Here is an 11373-nt window from a genome sequence, read left to right on the forward strand (position 1 = left end):
CCCCCCCCCCCGTTATTCTGACCCCTCCCTCACTCCCCCTGCAGAAGAAAGCCCAGCCTCACTGTGCACACTGTGTCTCACCGTGTCTCCTTGGTCCTTGCTCTCTAACCCATAATTCTCTAGGGTTCATGTCCTCCCCCATTCCATCCCGATGGCCGGTGTCCTCTGACCCCCACGACCCCTTCCTCAGTCCCTAGTTCCCGTTCCGCCCCCTCATATCTTGGCTTCTAGCCTTTGCCTCCAGCTACTGTCCACCTTCACGCCCCCCTCCCCATGGTGACCTCTGACCTTTGCTTGGTAACCTGAGGACCCCCACCCATGGACCCCAGCATGAATCACAGCTCATGGCCAGGGACCCCTCATGGTCTCTGACACCATCCCAAACCCATGCCCCCCACTGATGCCACGCCCTGCAGCACAGCACCCATGCCCAATGACTGCCCCACACCACTGCCCACGTCACGCCTGGGAGCCCCACCCCAGAGGCTCCCAGTGCCCTTCGCCCCGCTGCCTACTGTTGACCACAGCCCCGGGGCCCCTGACCCCTGGGTGTGACCCCTCCGGCCGCTGTGTTTGCAGGACCCCCTCTTTGTGCTGGAGCACAGCCTGCCCATCGACACACAGTACTACCTGGAACAGCAGCTTGCCAAGCCGCTCCTGCGCATCTTCGAGCCCATCCTGGGCGAGGGCCGTGCTGAGGCTGTGCTGCTGAGTACTTAGGGGGAATGCCCAGAGGGGAGCGGGGGGCACGGGGGGCACGGAGGGCACCGGGCCCACCGCCTGCCCTCGCCTGCAGGGGGTGACCACACACGCTGTAAGACCGTGCTCACGGGCAAGGTGGGCGGCCTTCTGGCCTTTGCCAAACGCCACAGCTGCTGCATCGGCTGCCGCACTGTCCTCAGTCACCAGGGTGAGCGCCGGTCCCCAGTCCCGGGCCCCCACCCTGCACCCGGCTCCTCCATCGCTGAGGTTCCCGGCACCCGCCCTACGGGCTGGCAGTGCCACCCGGATGGGCCCTGGCCCCGGGGTGGGGGCTCCCATTTACAGGCACCCCCTCGAGGGTCCTAGGCCCCCCACCCTGGGAGTTCCCCGGGGAGTTTTCCCCCACACACTCGTTCCCTTGTTCTCTTGTCTCCGGGGACTTTCAGAAGCCGGGATAGGCAGCGGGTGGGGAAGGGGCAGGGATAGGGCAGCCCGGGCCCTGGCTGGGCCCCAGCTCCCCTGTGCTGACCCGCCCTCTCCGCCAGGAGCCGTGTGCAAGTTCTGCCAGCCTCGGGAGTCAGAGCTGTATCAGAAGGAGGTGAGGGGCGAGGCAGGGGGGTTGTGGGGACCGCGAGGCGAGGGTGGACTGGGTGGGGCCGGGCCACCCTTTTGCCCTCTCGTCCCCAGGTGTCCCACCTGAACGCCCTGGAGGAGCGCTTCTCGCGCCTCTGGACCCAGTGCCAGCGCTGTCAGGGCAGCCTGCACGAGGACGTCATCTGCACCAGGTACGCGGGGCCCGGAGCCCTGACCCCAAGGCCCTGGGGGGGCACGCTGCCCCACATGGCTGACTCTCTGGGTGCCCGGGCCTGCAGAGCGGCCAGTGCTTCTCCCGGCCTGCTGCGGGGAGGGTGCTGCTCTGTGGGCAGGGCTGACTCTGGGCCAGCATCTGCCCAGGAAATGGCCACAGTTCTCTCTCCTGTTCTGACACACACACACACACACACACACACACGCACGTACACACGCACGCACGCACATGCACACCATGGCCCTGGCCCCCTCCCCCAGGGCGGGCCAGGCTTTCCCCAGGGAACGGGTGGGCGGGGCTGGTTCCCACGCCAGGTGACAGGTGATATACGGCTGGTGGAGCCCAGCGCCTCCGCGGGTACCCGCTGTTACGGCTCCCCCCATGCCCGCTGAGCAAACAGCCTGCCCCTGGAGGGGGGTTGGGTGGGCAGCAGGCGGGGGCCAAAGTCCTGGGAACAGCCCCGGCCCATCACTGGGCTGGGCAGCGCCCCAGTCCTGACCCTGACCCCCACCCCGCCCACAGCCGGGACTGCCCCATCTTCTACATGCGCAAGAAGGTACGGAAGGATCTGGAAGACCAGGAGCAGCTTCTGCGGCGCTTTGGCCCTCCCGGCCCTGAGGCCTGGTGACCTCTGACCAGGGCGGGCTTCTCACCAGGGCTGGGGGGGGGTGGGACTGGTGGAGAATTAATAAAGTTTAGGCCTTTTGTTTCCTGGTGCTTTGTGGTCTCTGGTGTGCGAGGTCCACTGTCAAGAACCCTGGCCCAGGTGGGTCCTCTCTACTCAGTGAGGTCCCCTGACCCCCAGGAGACCCCCGCTGATTTCCTCACCTTCCCTCCAGGACCCCTGGGCTCCCAGCACTATGTCTAGCCCCATGAAAGCCAGGCCTGCCTCAGTCTCCCCCTGTGACCTTCCCTCAAGGCCCTCAGTGAACGTCTAACCACACACCCCCCCTCTGCCTGGACGCCCCGCCCTCCAGGTGCTGACCTGTTTCCTCCAGGCCTGGGGCAGCCCCTCGCCCGGGAGCTCCCACTCGCCGGCACAACCCAGGGGACCCCCCCTTTCCATGTCATACACCCACGATGTTTCCACCTCGGGGTCCTCACAGGCTCTGGGCCCGGGTTTTCCTCAGAGAGCTCCCCCCCCACTCCCCCTAGTCCACATCCACTCCTGAGAGTCCCAGCAGCCCCACCTTGTCTTCAGACCCCATTGGTGCTTGATTTTCTGCCCCTCGATGTCATGTGCCCCTCATCCCCAGCAACCCACTCCCCCTTTGGTTCCTGGGCCTGGGTCCAGAGCCCCCCCCCATGATTTCTGACCCCCACTTCACTGACCACAGGACCCCTTGGCTTTCCTACTTCCATAAGGTCTCCCCGAATCTAGTTTCTCTCCCATCACCCGGTCAGCCCCCCATTCTCACCCCTACTGTGGGGATCCCCAAATCCTGATGGCCCCTGGGCCTGCCCTCTCTACCACGTGACCAAGGGGTTGTGCAATACAGCCCCCTCCCCTGACCCTCCCCGAGGGGATTTTCGAGGAGGGCTGTGCTCTGTGCAGGCCAGCCGGCACCCCTGCCCCCCCCAGGGGGCTGGGCCAAGGTATAAATAGGGGTGGTGGCTGCAGCAGGCAGCAAACCCGGCCCAGCACCACCATGCTCGCCCTGGAGGCTGCACAGTAAGTGGGGGTTCCCTAAAGGAAGGAGAGTCACCCTGCACTTAGGCCCCTCTGCCAGGCCTCCCTCAGGGGTGGTGGTCTGCCCTACCCAGGGGACAGGGGGCTGGGAGGGAGGGGGTCCACGCTGCCTTTGCCCCTTCTAGACTGCTTTTCTCTTCTATCTCGGCTTCCTTTCTCCACCCTATCCCTGTCTCTCTCGGACTTGGAAAAGCTCTCCTTGGGATGCTTGCCTGTCTCGCCTCCTGCTGACGGCCTCTCCCAGGTGGCCCTCCAGGCCTGTCTGTCCTCCGCCCCCCACCCCCACCCCAGCCTCACCGGACCTCTGGCTTGCTTACTTGTTACCCCACTCTGTTGCTCGCCACATCGTTCTTGTTTCTGGGGCTCTATTCTCTGCCTCTTGCTCCCTCTCTGTCTCTGTGTCTTTGTCCCCGTCTCTTTCCAGTTCTTCCTCTGTCTGTCCGTCTGCTCTCTCCTGCTGTCTCCCTGTCTGTCCCCTGGCCCCATCTGCCCATCTCTGGGATTCATAACCACTTCCTACATCGGTGAATGTCTCTCTTCACGCTTTCCTCCCTTCCCTTCTCTCGCATCTCCTCTTTCCCATCCCTGCCTGGAAGCTCTCCATCTCTCCTCTGGTCCAAGGTGGACCCATTTAACCAACTCACGGACGGAGGCCCCCTCCCTGCCCCCACCAGCCCACCGGCGCCCACACCGCCTCTCCAGGGACTTTCTCTCCCTCACTTTCCCTGCCCCCCAACCAGCCTCTGTCTATGCAAATCCCAGGGGAGGGGGGACATTTGCCTGTCCCCCCCACCCCCTACTTCCTGTCCCGCTCGAGTGTGGTGGGGCTGGTCTCACCCAAGGACACACAGCAGAAGAGCTGCGGTGGTCACAGCTGCAGCCACCTCCCCCCGCCCCCCCATCAGCTCCCAACCACCCTGAGACTCAGGTGGCTGAAGGCACCCCTGACATGCCCCTGTGTCTCTCCCCCTCCAGGCTTGACGGGCCACACTTCAGCTGTCTGGTGAGTCGGGGCCCTGGGGGTGGGGGGGGACCCACATGGCCCACCTTGACCCCCCCGCCTCAGTTTCCCCTTCCACTCCTTCCTGTCACTTTGTCTTTCTGCCTCTCCCTCCATATCTCCCGCCAGCACCCTCCACCTCACCTGCCCCATCCCCTTCATGGAACTTTCTCTGCCGTCTCTTGCCAGCTCTCAGGCTCTGGGTCCACTTCCTGGCATGGGGAGGGATGGGGGTCCTTGTGTCTTTGGCTTTGTGTCTCTTCCTCTGCCCACCCCAACATTCAACAAACCTATCTATTCCTTCTTTCCTTCTCTTCTTTGCTAAATTGTATTTTCAAAAGCGTAGTCTATAATAGTTCAGACAGGATACTATACTCACTACCCGGAACCCACAACCCCGTCCAAGAACCAAAACCTCACTCACTTATGGGCTTGAAAGAACCCCCCGCACGCCCCACCTCCAGCATGTCCCACCTTCCTCCAGCTTGACAAGTTTTTTGCTTTAAAAAAAAAAAAAATGGAGGTGTAACCTACAAGTCGGCAAAGCGGCAGATCTTGAAGCAGCCCAATGACATTTCGCATTATGCGCACACCTGTGTAACAGCTAACCAGAGCGACAGAGAACATTTCCATTCCTCTGGAAGATTCCTAATCAACAACCACCCCTCCCCCTGGGGATCTTTTCCAACACGGATTCGTTTTGCCCGGTTTTGACCTTGATGAAGTTCATCATGCCGTATGTCCCTTTTTGGGTCTGGCTCCCTTCATCAACATTCTGCGTGTATCAGGCATTGTTTTGTTGTTGTTTTTAAGTAAACTCTCTATCCCCATCCCATCGTGGGGCTTGAACTCACAACCCAAGATCAAGAGTTACGTGCTCGGGGCGCCTGGGTGGCACAGCGGTTAAGCGTCTGCCTTCAGCTCAGGGCATGATCTGGCGTTGTGGGATCGAGCCCCACATCAGGCTCCTCTGCTATGAGCCTGCTTCTCCCTCTCCCACTCCCCCTGCTTGTGTTCCCTCTCTCGCTGGCTGTCTCTATCTCTGTCGAATAAATAAATAAAATCTTAAAAAAAAAAAAAAAAAAAAGAGTTACATGCTCTACTGCCCCCCAGTCAGATGCTCCGGGCTTGGTTCTTTTTCCTTGCTGTATAGTTCTCGGCTGTAGGACACCCCCCCACACACACACCCCAACACCACCAGTTTATCCATTCTCCTGTCCATGGGCTGTTTCTCACTTGGGGCTATTAGAAAAGCTGCTCTGATTGTTCTCGAACAAGGCTCCTTTGTGGACCTGTTTTCAGTCCCTTGGCGGACTACCTGGGAGTAAGGCTGCTGGGACATCCGGATGTCTAGCCTTGGTCTTTACCATGATTGCTAAAGCAACACGATTCTTGGGGTAGAGCGAAGCGATCAGAAGTGGATAAAAGGAGCCTTGAGACTTTCTTTGCCTCTGTAAAAACACTTCCACCCCTGGGACAGGTGAGCCTGGGGGAATTCTTCCACACCCTCCCCACACCTTCCTGGGAACCCTCGGTCTTAGCAGGGGCTGGCTGCTGGGTCCCTCTCTGGGACCCTGGGTCTCGGGGTTTATGCGGGTCTCTGCTTGTGTCTTTCATTCTGTGTGTGTTGTGTGTTCCTGCTGTGTTGTGTGTGTCTCCTCTTCCGGTATCTCTGTATGTCTCTCTCTTTGCCCCTGTCTCTGGCGCCTGGTCTCTGTGTCTCTTTCTTTCCTTCTCCCAGCCCTCCCCTCTTCTCCCCTGTCCCTGTCAGAATCCTCCTGCTGGCCCAGGACGGAGGTGGGGGCTCCCCGAAGCCTGGGATAATCCCCCTTCCTCCCCTACCCCATTAGTACCCAGATGGCGTCTTCTATGACCTGGACAGCTGCAAACACCCCAGCTACCCCGACTCAGAGGGGGCTTCTGGTGAGTGGGCCTGCCCTAGCCAAACTCCTGACCTGGACCTTGGGCCCATTTCACAGATGGGGGAGCTGAGTCCCAGGGGAGGATGTCACCTAGTTCAGCAGGATAAGGTTAGCCCAGGTCTCCAGACCTCCACCCCTTTCCTCTCCCACCCACCCTCTTGCCCATGCAAATTCTGGGGCCAGAGATTTGCAAGGCCCACAATGGCCTCTCTGTGCTGGGGGCTTCAAGTGGGAGGGGCTGAGGCCAGACCTGGCTTCTGACTCTGCGCCCTCCCGCCCTCCCCCAGACTCCCTGTGGGGCTGGGACCTCAGTCCAGCTGTCCCGGCTGCCTCCTATGAAGCCTTCAACCCAGCTGTGGCTACCTTCAGCCACCCCCAGGGTGTCCAGCTCTGTTATGGACCCTCGACCTACAGCCCCGTGGGGAGCCTCGACCCGGCCCCCAGCCTAGAGGCCCCAGGGCCCAGCTTCCCAGCGTACCCCACGGAGGACTTCACCAGCCAGGTGAGGGGCAGGGACACAATTAACATCCCCATCATTTGATCGAGATTTACTAGATGCCAGGCAGCGTGCGAAAGCCTCCGTCAGCCCTCTGAGATTAAGAACCGTTTTCACTCCATTGCACGGACCAGCCGACAGAGGCATGGATGTTAGGCAAGGGGCAGCATAGAAGGCCATGATCGGTGTCGGGCAGGCTTTCAGGGAGGGGGCCCGGGCATCCCTTGGCCATGCCATGGAGATCTGAACCGAGGCCAGAGTGCAGGCTGTAAAGACAGTGGGGAGGGCCACAGTGGGGACCCAGGAGGAGGAAGCTGAGGGAAGAGAGCAGAGGGAGGGAGGGGTGCAGGTCCCTGGACTGCAGGTGATCCTGACCTTTTGCAGACCATGGGCCCCCCGGCGTATGCCCCGTACCCCAGCCCTGTGCTGTCGGAGGAGGAAGATCTCCTGCTGGACAGCCCCACACTGGAAGTTTCAGACAGCGAGGAGTCGGAGGAGGCCCTCATGGCTGGCCCGGAGGGAAGGGCGTCTGAGGCAGGTACGGAGGAGCTGGTGGGGTGGGGCTGCAAATGGAGATGGGCGAGGGGCTAAAGGAACCATGGCTTCTCAAGCGCCTACTGCGCCTACTGTATACGCCAGTGCTGAGAGCGGTTCCCTGTGTGACCTGGGGCAAAGGACTCTACTCTCTTTGCCTGAGTGTCCTATCTACAATGGGGATGACAGTAAGTGTCTCTTACTGGTGTGGGGGGGATTAGGTGGGACAGTATGGGTAAATGAGAGCCGTGCTTGGCAGAGTGGACAATCAGTTAGTCTCCACTCTTACTGACTCAATAGCAACAGACATAACCATGTCAACACCGGTCCATAGGACCCCTGTTTCCGCCCATGTGCCTGACACGCAGTATGCTCAACTCCTGGGCAGTTACGGCCATGAGTCACTTTCCCTACCTTGCTCTGGGTTTCCCATCTGTACGACAGGCAGCAGCCGCAGCCCCAACTCCTGGTGTTCTGATGAAGATGAAAGGAGCTCCTAACTGAAATGCCTAGAACAGAGTGCTTCACAAAGTTTTGTAAAAGTCACGCGCGCGCACACACACACACACACACACACACACACACACCCTCATTTATAGCGGAGCAGAGGCCACCTCAAGGTCACTGCTGGGAAACGGGCAGACGTGGGGTTCCTGCATCTGATGCCCTGCTATGAACAGCCCCTCTCTGGCTTCGCAGGCCCCTCGCTGCTGGTAGGAGCCCAAGAGTCAGACCCCCTGATCCTTCCAGGATCCCAGTCCCTCTGGGGCTGAGAAATGGCTAGGCGGATTCAAACCCACTCCAGATCTCTTCACGGCCACTCAGCGCCCTGTTATGAGCCTCTGAGGAGCCCTGGCAGCCCATTTCACAGGCCCCTCCAACCCCATGCGGGGCAGTTACGGATTACTTCGTGCTGCCGCCCGCAGAGCAGAGGACAGACGCACATCCCGGAAGATAAAGCGAGGGGCGGGGGGAGCTCCGGGGTAACAGCTTCAGGGAGGAGGGGGCTTGCCTCCTATGGGGGTGCTGATGGCACAAGACCGAGCCACGCGGATGCCACCTCCCTCGCCCCAGTGCTCTCCGCGTGGAGACTGCGGCTTGCTGGGGGCCCCGGGGGCCTGGGGAGGGGGAGGGGGTGGGGGCGGGGTGGGGGCGGCGCCCAGAGGCCACCTCCCCTAACGCGTCTCCAACCACCGCAGGGGCCCGCAAGAAACTCCGCCTGTACCAGTTTCTGCTGGGGCTGCTGACGCGCGGAGACATGCGCGACTGCGTGTGGTGGGTGGAGCCGGGCGCCGGGGTCTTCCAGTTCTCGTCCAAGCACAAGGAGCTCCTGGCGCGCCGCTGGGGTCAGCAGAAGGGCAACCGCAAGCGCATGACCTACCAGAAGCTGGCGCGCGCCCTGCGCAACTACGCCAAGACCGGCGAGATCCGCAAGGTCAAGCGCAAGCTCACCTACCAGTTTGACAGTGCGCTGCTGCCCGCCGCCCGCCGGGCCTGAGCCCAGGGCGGGCTCTCAGGGGCTCCACGTCTGCGTCACGTTGGCGTCCCCACACCCTAGGTCACAGGACCCGTGGATTCCCCACACTGCGGGGACGGGGGGGCTGCCATAATCCCTAAGCCCTGCCCAGGGCCCCTCTGGGACGCCCCCCTCCCACCGTGGCTGGGGCCCCTCTGGGATTTCCTTGTCATGTTCCGGATCCCCAGGATCCTCATGTCTTGGGTCACAGAACCCATAGAGGACTATACTATGTGTCTCTGCGGAGGGGGTGGGTAGGACCATTGCTTCCAGAATCCCAAGAGTTTCTTTGGGATCCCCTTGTGGTGTCTGAGATGGTCCGGCCAAGCCTGGGATCTCTCTGAGCTCCCTTGTGTGGCTGCGATTCCTTAATCTCATCTGGGGAGGGTGAGCCCACAGATCATCACACAGGGAGGGGTTTGCTGCCTGCAACCCTAAGCCCTGTCCAGCTGGGGGGGGGGGTGTCTCTCTGGGATCCCCTTCTCATGTCTCACACTCTCCTGTCAGATCTGAGATCTCCTACTTATGTCTGGGGCCTCCTGGAAACCCTTTATCATGTCTCAGATCTCTGTGCCCATCTGTGACTCTCTTGTCCTATTCCCCCAGATACGTTTGTCATCCTGAGATCCCCCAGTTCTCTGGAAGCACTGTGCTATCACTTTTGTGTGTGTGTCTGGAATTCTCCAGTCACATCTAGGGTGCCTCTGAGATCCTTTGGCCATGTCTAAAAACACCCTTGTCAGGTCTAGGGGGACCTCAGTGAACCCTGTCTTGTCCAGGCCGCCTCTGGGATACCCTTGTCTGTGGATCCTTCCAGTCACATCTGGGGCTTCCCTGGGATCCCATATCTGCCATGCCCCTTTGGGGACCCCATCAGCAGACCTGAGTTCACACAGGGACCCTCCCCTTCCTGGGGTGCCCTCTGTAAGGCCAAGCTAGGGATCATTCTGGCCAGTCCGCCGATTTCTGGGTGATCTTGGCAGGCAGCCCTCCCATGTCATCTTTAACCAGAGGTCTCACATTGGTACCTCCACCCCTCCAGCTCCCTTTGGGGCAAATCAGATCTCTGGTGGTGGGTCCTTCTTCAGCTCACTGCAGCAGTGAGGGAGATTTTGCATACTCCTTCACTTCAAACTTTGCACAATCCAGCAAAGGTGGGCAGCTTCACGGTGCAGAGAGGCTGGAGGAGCATGGCAGCCACTCCTATCAGGGCACCTGTTCTCCAGTCTGCCCCAGTCCCCCCTGCCCCTGGCTGTCAGACCCCAGTGGCTTCTCTCAGTCGCCTGTTGGCCCCCAACCATTTGTATTTCGACCCTGGTGTGAACCCACGGAGGTGAAGCTTGGGTTCACCATGGGAGCTCTGATTCGAACCCTGTGGAAGTGTCACAGACTGTGGGCTAAGATGTCAGAGTCCCAGGTCCTTGGGCCTTCGTGGCTGGGGGATCTAGGCTGAAAGACTTGCTGCTTCTGGGCCTCAGTTTGTCCCTTCTGTGAAAGGGGAGAGGAGGAGGAGGAGGAAGATAGAAAAAGTCCCTTGCAGCCCTGCTGAGCCTTTGATACATCTTCTGGAAATCTACCCCACCACCCATTCATTGAAGTCCAGGAGGAGGAGGACAAGGAAGGAGCTTCAAGGAGCCAGAGAGGGAAGAGGTCCTTATGGGGCACACAGCTGCTGGTAGCAGAGCCCATGCTGGGACCTGCCCTCCAAAGGACAGCACACATACCCTCACCCTGGAATGGGGGCAGGGTGGGAAGGGAGTGCCAGGGACAAAATGTCCCCAGGGCCTCCTCTTGCAAATGAGGTACTTTTTGCAAAAACTATCATCATCACCCCCAAGTGTGGAATAAAATAAAATAAAATAAAACAAAACAAATCAAGGTAGACAAACTTCCTAGGTCCCTTTGTTAGGGACGGCAATGCCGTCTGTCAGCCCAGGCCTGCTGACCTTCCGAGACACTGCAGCCGCAGCCAGGCGGACCACAAGACAGGAGATGGAAGAGGCCGCACCAGGCTGAGCTTTGAAGGTCGCGGTAAAGGGCTTCAGATGCAGGCACTGCTGGTTCGGTTCAATTATTGTCTCTCTCTTTTTTATAAAGATTTTCTTATTTTTATTTTTAAGCAATCTCTACACCCAACGGGGCTCCAACTCAACCCCGAGATCAGGAGTCGCCTGTTCTTCCGGCTGAGCCAGCCCTCCCTCTCTTCCCCACCGTCTCCCTGCTTCCCTTTCCATCAAGGTCTCTGTCCCTCCTCCTGAATTTCTGTCTTCTCTATGTCTGCCCCCCTCTCTCTGGATACAGCACTCGGGCAGGCAGGCAGGGCGGGAGGCTTCTGGTGGCAGCGTCGCCCTCTGGCTCCCGCCGCTACATCGCCTAGCTGCGCCCGGGGAAGCTGTGTGGCAGTCTGCCTGGCAACACGTGATATCACACAGGCTGCCGCCGGATTGGCTTGGCGCTCCCTGGAGGCGGGGCAGTTTCCGGCTCGCAGGGGGTTTTGGAAAAGCGGGGGAGGGGGGAGATGGACAGGAAGAAAATCGGGAGGGACTTGTCTTCACTCAAACCTGCTCCCTCGCTCAGAGTTACTTCCTCTCCCGTCCTTCGCCTGAACCCCAAGCCCCCACACCCTCTCCCTCTCACACTCACCTCGACTTCCTCCCCATTACACCTACGGCCCCTCAAAGACCCCTCTTTTCCCCCAACCCCCC

The 11373-nt window shown here is 60.2% G+C and overlaps 2 protein-coding genes across 6 annotated transcripts in view; both read left to right on the forward strand.

Moving 5' to 3' along the window:
* The window catches only part of POLD1 (DNA polymerase delta 1, catalytic subunit), a 16971-nt gene extending 14754 nt beyond the window's left edge, over positions 1 to 2217 (forward strand). For both annotated transcript variants that reach the window (XM_040634349.1, XM_040634348.1), the window contains 5 exons: positions 580 to 712; positions 797 to 910; positions 1248 to 1300; positions 1390 to 1487; positions 2033 to 2217. In XM_040634349.1, the coding sequence (XP_040490283.1) occupies positions 580 to 712; positions 797 to 910; positions 1248 to 1300; positions 1390 to 1487; positions 2033 to 2138 (504 nt within the window). In that variant the 3' untranslated portion in view covers positions 2139 to 2217. The remainder of the gene's footprint in view (positions 1 to 579; positions 713 to 796; positions 911 to 1247; positions 1301 to 1389; positions 1488 to 2032) is intronic.
* An 862-nt stretch (positions 2218 to 3079) lies between these two features.
* SPIB (Spi-B transcription factor) lies at positions 3080 to 10542 on the forward strand. Of its 4 annotated transcripts, XM_040634351.1 has the most exons (6): positions 3080 to 3182; positions 4176 to 4203; positions 6051 to 6123; positions 6410 to 6624; positions 7003 to 7156; positions 8352 to 10542. In XM_040634351.1, exons 1-6 carry the CDS (start codon positions 3160 to 3162, stop codon positions 8648 to 8650), a joined length of 792 nt encoding a protein of 263 aa, XP_040490285.1. In that variant the 5' UTR covers positions 3080 to 3159; the 3' UTR covers positions 8651 to 10542. The 4 variants fall into 4 exon arrangements, with proteins under 4 accessions (XP_040490285.1, XP_040490286.1, XP_040490284.1 ...); XM_040634352.1 differs by lacking the exon at positions 6410 to 6624 and having other exon boundaries at positions 3090 to 3182; XM_040634350.1 differs by lacking the exon at positions 3080 to 3182 and having other exon boundaries at positions 3989 to 4203.
* The last annotated feature ends 831 nt before the right edge of the window (positions 10543 to 11373 follow it).

This window comes from Ursus maritimus, unplaced genomic scaffold (assembly GCF_017311325.1).
Source record: "Ursus maritimus isolate PB19 unplaced genomic scaffold, ASM1731132v1 scaffold_19, whole genome shotgun sequence".
NCBI lineage: Eukaryota > Metazoa > Chordata > Mammalia > Carnivora > Ursidae > Ursus > Ursus maritimus.

Excerpts from the sequence above, each read along its gene's own strand:
- SPIB (XM_040634350.1), top strand. The coding sequence starts at position 4,150 with ATGCCCCTGTGTCTCTCCCCCTCCAGGCTTGACGGGCCACACTTCAGC. Across the intron at positions 4,204-6,050 it reads GGCCACACTTCAGCTGTCTG|TACCCAGATGGCGTCTTCTA; the intron begins GTGAGTCGGGGC and ends CTACCCCATTAG. Across the intron at positions 6,625-7,002 it reads CGGAGGACTTCACCAGCCAG|ACCATGGGCCCCCCGGCGTA; the intron begins GTGAGGGGCAGG and ends GACCTTTTGCAG.